Source organism: Nanorana parkeri, unplaced genomic scaffold, assembly GCF_000935625.1.
Source record: "Nanorana parkeri isolate BGI_ZX_2015 unplaced genomic scaffold, ASM93562v1 scaffold569, whole genome shotgun sequence".
Classification (NCBI taxonomy): domain Eukaryota; kingdom Metazoa; phylum Chordata; class Amphibia; order Anura; family Dicroglossidae; genus Nanorana; species Nanorana parkeri.
In genome coordinates, this window is record NW_017306837.1 from 74,059 (window position 1) to 81,728 (window position 7,670).

General features: G+C 45.5%; 1 protein-coding gene across 1 annotated transcript in view; it reads right to left on the bottom strand.

Moving 5' to 3' along the window:
- Nucleotides 1–7,670, bottom strand: part of LOC108791716 (annexin A1-like) — a 26,156-nt gene that overhangs the window by 15,057 nt on the left and 3,429 nt on the right. Inside the window, exons 2-3 of the mRNA XM_018562276.1 lie at nt 6,321–6,408; nt 4,610–4,704 (exon numbers count right to left, since the gene is read on the bottom strand). Coding sequence (XP_018417778.1) covers nt 4,610–4,704; nt 6,321–6,408 — 183 coding nt within the window. The remainder of the gene's footprint in view (nt 1–4,609; nt 4,705–6,320; nt 6,409–7,670) is intronic.

Genomic DNA, 7,670 nt, shown 5'->3' on the forward strand with positions numbered 1-7,670 from the left:
GCCTGTTCACCTTCTTCCTTCTCCCGCCAAGCCCTTCAAACCTCCTCCCCCTGGGAAAACAAATCATGTTAGAAATTCCCAAATATAAAAGTGCTCAACATTAAGTGAGAAGTCCATTAAAAAAGCCAAGATAAGTACAATTCACTCAGTGCAGCAATTTAATAAGAGTTCAAATCTTGTGCAACAATAGCAGTAAACCATTCAACAGTTTATAAAGTGTCCAACACAGGGCCACCAATAGGGGGGTACAGACAGGCCTCTCATACCAGGCACAAATCCCATCAGTTCAGTGGAGGGGCCTGGTCGACTAGAAGTCCAAAATCCAGTGTACCAATCGCACTCCTGACCGAATAATACCCTTAGAGTCGGGGGGGGGGGCGGGGGGGCCAAAGTAACTGCAGATGCCTTTGCAATCCAAGATAAGTATGTATAAAGTCACTCACACTCCAATAGAATTTGAAGTCAAAAACGGTTTATGGACTCGATTGCTATCACATCATATAGCTATATGGTGTGATAACAATCGAGTCCATAAACGGTTTTTGACTTGAAATTCTATTGGAGTGTGAGTGACTTTATACATACATTGGTCCGGAAGAAGCTCTCATCTGCCTTTGGCTCTCTCCTCTCCCTAGGGTGTAGTGTGTCCCATCAGTCTCCTGTATAACTTCTCCCGATACAAGCCAGCAGGCATTCTCTCAGCACTGTCTTCTCCCCAGGTGGGCAGAAATAGATGTGGGTAGGGTCGTAGGTGTGTGTGCATCCTTCCCTTCTTGCACAGGCGACCTTTTTACTATGGCCGACAGTGAGGAGCAGCAAGGATGGTGGCCAGCTAGTGTTGCCACCTTTCCAGGATTCACCCGGACAGTTCAGGTTTTGAATGCCGTTTCTGGGTTTCATGGCACCAGAACACAAGATGTCAGGTAGACAGTGGCAACCAAAATTAAGATAGGGGCTACTGGCCGCCTACTGAAAATAGTCCTAACTGTGATATTTACATATTAATGGGTGGTGCCTTTTACATATGAATAAGACACAACTCATTCTCCCCAAAAATATGTCCGTGTGTCACTAGAGTGTTCGGGTTTCGCTTGAAGAAAAGGTGGCAACCCTATGGCCAGCAAATCTTCCTCCTCCACCCATGCAGTAAGAGGTTGACAGGTGGGAGAGGCTTCCCTCTGCAGGAATTTCCTCCATCTGTTCTGCTCTGGGTCCCCTGCCTGCTACACTGTACACAATAGCAGGGGAACTTCTATTGCACCATTACCTAGGCTGGATACCGATTAAAGCATTGTTTTATACTGTTCAATACCCTGCCACAATGCACTGCCACCACACAATGCTCACTGCCCTGCCACTATACACTGCTACCTGTGTACACACAAACTGTCAGGATGTTCGGTGGGCTGTTCGCCCCTCCGTGCACCCCGCACAAGGCATTGTGCCTTGGGAGCCCTGATTGGGCAAAGTCTTGGCTTTAGCCAATCAGGGCACAGAGAATGGGGAGAGCAATGATTGGGCAATGTCATGATGACTCTGCCCAATCATGGCTCACCCTGTTAAAACTGTAAACAGTTGAGCTTAGCTAGCTGTCACTGCTACCTCCGCCCAAATGTTTATATGTTATGGCATCTGTCAAAATGCCATTCTGCGGTGGGTGTTCGTCGCAGCGACGGGGGTGGCGGGTTTCTGTTATTACTATTAATTTTGTATTGTTTTATTTTATCAAGTCGTCGTGGACATCGCTGGACGTCGTGATTGGCGTTGGATTACGTTGGTGGATTAATGTTCTGTTTTTTTAAAATAAAAAGACTTGCCAAAAACAGGTCTTGTTTTTTTTCCCAAATAAAAAGGATTTTTTCAAAAGTCTGGACTTATTTACCATTTATTTAACCCTTTAGTGAATGGGTAGGGGTACAAGTATCAAGTACAAGTACCCCTTACTTATTCACAAGGGGGGGGGGGCGGCGGCATATAATAAGGGGTACCCTGATGTGAATAAGCCCCCCGCAGCACCCTCACTACCAACACCCCAGGGCTTGTGGGGAAGAGGTCCTTGTCCCCATCGACACAGGGACAAAGTGCTTTTCCAGGGGCGGCCAGATGTCTCCTGGATGTGTGTGGGCGTCTTTAGACGTCCTTCGTGCCCGCTTGTGCCCCCTGGCGCGCACGAGTGGGAACCCGCCAGGATTTTAAACGGCCAGCGATGGCCGTTTACATACAAGCGGTCCGATCTCTTGTATGATTCAAGTGAGGGTGCGCCCCCCTCCTTACCTCTGGTCGCCATCGATATCCCCGCCATCCCGGGCATCCGTCTTGGGCGATGTAGCTCTGTTCACTGAGAATGGAGGGAGATCAGTCCGCGATTTCCCTCCGCTCTCCTCCAGGTCTCTGAATGCAGGAAGTGATGTATATGACATCACTTCCGCATTCCTCTGTCACTCTCCGGTACAAAAACCAGAGAGAAGCTAATGAAGCAGATATGATAACTTTAGTGTGCTCCTATGTAATAACAAATTAGTTAAGTGTAAAAAAAAATTCTCCACCCCCACATAGATGCGCAAAAATGCATTACATGCGCCTACACGCAAAACGGCAATTGCTTCAACTATTCTGCATGTGTTGCATATCGCCGCGAACGTCGCAATGAGAGCAATAATTCTAGGGCCATCATTTACTGATAGCACTAAACTGATGAGCGGTAAAATCTATTCGGTACTTTTTTTATATAAAAAAAAAATAAAACCCCCAGTGGTGATTAAATACCACCAAAAGAAAGCTCTATCTGTCCCCCCAAAAATTGTATAAAATTAATTTCAGTACAGCGTTGCATGATGGAATAAACCTCAAAGTACCACAGCGCTGAATACTGAAAAATAGCCTGGACAGGAAGGGGGTGTAAACACCCCGGTCAGCAAGTGGTTAAAGGAATTCTTAATTTTTATCGTTACCCTTTAACCACTTCAAGTCCGCAGTGTTCAACCCCCTTCCCATCCAGGCCATTTTTCAGTGTTCAGCGCTGCAGTACTTTGATTGACGTTTATTCCGTCATGCAACGCTGCACTGAAATACATTTTATACCATTTTTTGAGGACAGATAGCGCTTTCTTTTGGTGGTATTTAATCACCACTAGGGGTTTTATTTTTTACTATATTAGGGGAAAATACTAAAAAATGTTTTTCAGTTTAGTGTTATCAGTGATTGATGGCCCTAAAATGATTGCTCTCACTCAGACGTTCGCGACGATATGCAACATGTGTAGCGCAATTGTCATTTTCGCATGCTGGCGCCGCAAACGCGTACTTACGCTTATATGTGCGTAAATGTGGGGGTGGGGGGAGGGTTTACTTTTTTTTGTGACTTTTTTCGCTCTGTTTTTTTTTTTACACTTCATGTCATTGCTATTACATAGGGGGATAACAATCTCCCTATATAATATCAAAAGGCACACTGACAGGTCCTCTTTATGGAGACATTAGGGATCTCCAAGGCCCCTAATGTCACCTGAGGATCTGCTTTATCAGCTTCTTCTCTCTGGCTATAGCAGCCAGATAACTCACAGGTGAATGCGGAAGTGATGTAATACACATCACTTCTGCATTCACAGCACGGGAGGTAGGTCAGCATCTTCCCTCCCATCTTCCTCCTGACACCCTCTCGAGCCGGTTCCGGGCTGCAGATGGGGCAGCGGATCCCGGGATTGAAGGTGAGGGGTCAGGAGGGGGGCGGCGGCGAATCTCGAGGGGGGGTCACGGAGCCAGCACATACACGCGATCGGTAGGCTATAGAGCCACCGATCGTGTGTATGTGAAACAGCCGGTAACGGCTCTTTGCATTGGACGGGCTTTTACCGCCCGAGCAGAAAAAAAATGCCGTCTGGAGATGGCAACCCGCTGATGCGAGTCCGCCGTCCGTCCGTTTTTTTGCAACGGGCAGACAGCAACAGGTTAAGTGATGTTAAAATCACTGCTCCTTTAAAAACTGTATTTTTCTGTAAATGTTTTTTTTCCATTGATTCCTGTCCCCCAGGGCAGTACCCGAATCCCCATACACCTTTTATGGCCTATAACTTGCATACAAGCCCTCTTGAAGGGGACAATTGTTTCTGAAAGTTCTACCCCCATAGACTTGCATTGGGTTCGAATTCAAACTTTTTGGATGTTCTAAAGTTCGAATTCGAACCAAACTCGGGCCTGCTCGGCCCAAAATCACATACTGGTAACTGCCCTGCCCTGCCACCACACATTATTAACTCCCCTGCATTGCCATAACAGTAGGTGAGAAAGGAGTACATATAAAATTCCTAGAGGAGTATAAAACTGAGTTGTACTCCTTTGGGAGTTTTATATAGGATTCCTCCATCAATGCTAACATGCTAGCCATGGCAAGTGCACACCTGAATACCCGAACAGTGACTGTATCTGATTGGCTACAGTCACCGTTTGGCCAAGAATGTTTGGACTCAACAGGACATCGCTGAAATTGGAGCAGTGTATAGTGAGCTTAAGTCATCTTCATGCTTATGAGTTTTGTGGTGTTCAGCTAAAGAGAGAATAGGAAACAAAGCCTTCACATATATTGTTATATTTATTGTGTTTTGTACATTACCTTTCCAGTTAAACTCTGGTAAGAAGCCTTAATGGCCTGGCGTTGCTGGTTACTTCTTTTGGCCAAAGTATTGGTTATAGTTGCTTCGTCAACACCTTTAAAAAAAAATAAAAAAAGGAAGGATAGAATCTATTCATGCATATATACAGATTTGGAAGGCTGCAGCATTTTTTGCTGCACCACAATTTTTCTTTTAACAAAGTTATTTCAATTTTGATGCAATCATGGATTCCACTCTAAACATCTCTTACAGTTAGAATTATTTAACTGTCTTTTTGTCTCTGGCCTCTTTTTGTGTGTGGATCTTTATGCCTTATTTGCTTTAAGCCTCATATATGCGATTCATTTATATACTAAAATATAGAAAATAAACTGCGCCAATAAGCAAGCTAACAGCTACAAGGCACTGGAATGTACACCCACTGTGAGTGTGTATACGTGAAAAATGAATAACTAAATGTGCCGAGCTACAACAATGATCAGATATAAAGAGTAAAAAAAATAAAAAAAATAGTGACTCAAACAAATGTCAGTGAAAAAAATCAATCAGGTGTAAAGTCTTTAAATCTTCATCTGTTTGGATGGTACGCGCTATGGTGTTTGCTTTCTTTTTTCGGTCAACACGATCCTGGCATTGACACCTTATACTGAGGAGGCCTATAGATCAATAAAGATTGGAGGCTATTGCTTTCCTATTTAAGAAGTGTTGCACTTCCGGTTCCGGCGCCCGATGCTGTAGCGGCACCTCTCAGTCCCTCGTCCCGTCACCGCTCCAACAACCGACACCCTCGCCGCCCCGAGACCGCAATTTCGGCCCCACGAGATCCGGAACATCTGCTCCACATGGACAAGTATGTGGAACGCCCGCAAAGGGCGAGGAGAGCCCTCCTGGAATCCGCGGCCGACGAGCCCGCCAATCCCACCGTGGCAGCCGAAGAGATGCAACAGGAACCTCCTCGTGAAGGAATGGTGAGTGAGACACAACCAGCCGCTCACCCTATCTCCCCCATTGATTACTCGACCCTGGCCTCTGCAGTGTCACAGCATCTGAAGGCAGACATCTCTGTCATAATAGCAGACACCCTGCATATCCATATGGGAAAGATTACTGCTGCACTCGAGGCACAAATACAGAGGATACAGGCTGTGGAACAGAGAGTGGGAGATTTAGAGGACGATGCTGCTGCGGCACACCGCTCCTATACCACAGTCACTAAACAGCTACATGCAATGATGGAAAAGGTTGATGACCTGGAGAACCGCTCTAGACGCAACAACCTGAGGGTCATTGGGGTTCCAGAGTCAATTAAGCCAGAGGAACTCCGCTCATACTATCTATCTACACGGTCACCGGACGCAATGCTACTGATTGGCGGAGATTTCAATGCCACCCCGTCCTCCTTGGAAGACCGATCCTGGGAAATGGTTTCAGTATAAGTAGGTCGAATACTTATTTTAAAGTGGTAGTTTAAGTGTTATGGTTAAAGGGAGGGACAAGTTTAGTATTAGGATAAGTGTTATGGATAGGTGATGCATGGGGAGAGGCATGTGTTTTTTTGGGGGTTTTTTTAAATATAAGAAGGTTGTAGGTAGTGCTGGAATACTAAAGCATATATATTCGTCTTTATTTTTAAGACTTCATTGTAATTGTTATAATTACAAAAGGGGCTTAACACAGTAGATTGTTTGCAACAGTTTAAGATTACCTTACCTTTTGCTTTAATGGCCTTGTCTAAGGCAGCAGCATCTGCAGATCCATCATATGATGGAGCGGATTTAAGACCACCAGAAACATGTTGCTAAACATTAAAACATAAAAAACAGTACATGAGAAATAAAGCACAGCTAAAAATATGTTAACAGTGTATTAAAATGAAAAAGAAAAAAAGAATTACCAGTTTTTGTTTTATAAGTGGACATCTAGGCCTTGTTCACAGCGAAAGTGTGTGCGTTCCAGAGCAGTAGCTGCTGGAATGCACCGCAATCGCTAAGAAACTTCTCCTTGCGTTTTGGGGCGGGAGGGGGGCGTGGCGGTGCATTAAATTTAATGGCACCGCTTCCACACCCCCACAGTGTGATTGAACGCGTGGCAAGACTTTGCCAGCGTTCCGTTCCACTGAAAACGCAAAAAATAGGGCTTGCCACACGTTCGATCGCACTGTGGGGGGGGTGGGGGGGTGGAAGCGGTGCCGTTGAATTCAATGCACCGCCACAACCACTCTCTCCCCAAAACGCGGGGAGAAGTTTCTTAGCGATCATGGTGCGTTCCAGTAGCTACCGCCCTGGAACGCACACACTTTCGGTGTGAACAAGCCCTAAGAGTGGATCTCCATTATACTCCGCACTCCTTTACCATGCACATTTTACAACCCATTCATAAAATGCAGTGGTGTGGAGCCAGAAGTAGCCGATGATGCTCCTTGATTGGATGAGTGCTGGCCATGTGACTAACAGGTTATGTGACTGGACTCTCCTGCCTGCTTTTTCCTCCTCATATTTATTCATCGGACTCCTGAAACCATGCAGTCCAAAGCACATTTGTAAAGCATGCTGCTGTTCTTTTTAAATGTGCTGTTTTTTTAAGCAGCAGTATTGTTGCCTTTTGTGAGGATGCAGATTCATTATGCACTCAGCTTAAAATAAGACCTGTGCCCAGATGATGCAGACTAAAGTATTACATATTAGGAACAAGCAGTCCAAGCAGACTAAAACAAGTCTGTATTTATCTCTATAAGCATTGTTAATAAATTTGTTTTTGAAGTTCGCATCACAGGCATTAAAATCCAACCCTCCCCTATTACTTTCTCTTGCACCAGAATCTTGGCAGTCTGCCAGCCAGCACTCTATTGCAAGCCATCAGTGGGTGTTTCTAAGCTGTCAGCAACTGACTTAAACAGTCTGTTGGGAACTTTAATGGAGAACTATGGGGTTAAGTCTTTTCCCCGTAGTTCTCCTTAGGGTAACAGGAGGACACAAACTAGCGTCCTCCCGTCACCCTAGGCTCAGTATACTGCAAGCTGTAGCTCCGTTCCGCCAGTCAGCGCTGGCGGATCGGAGCGGG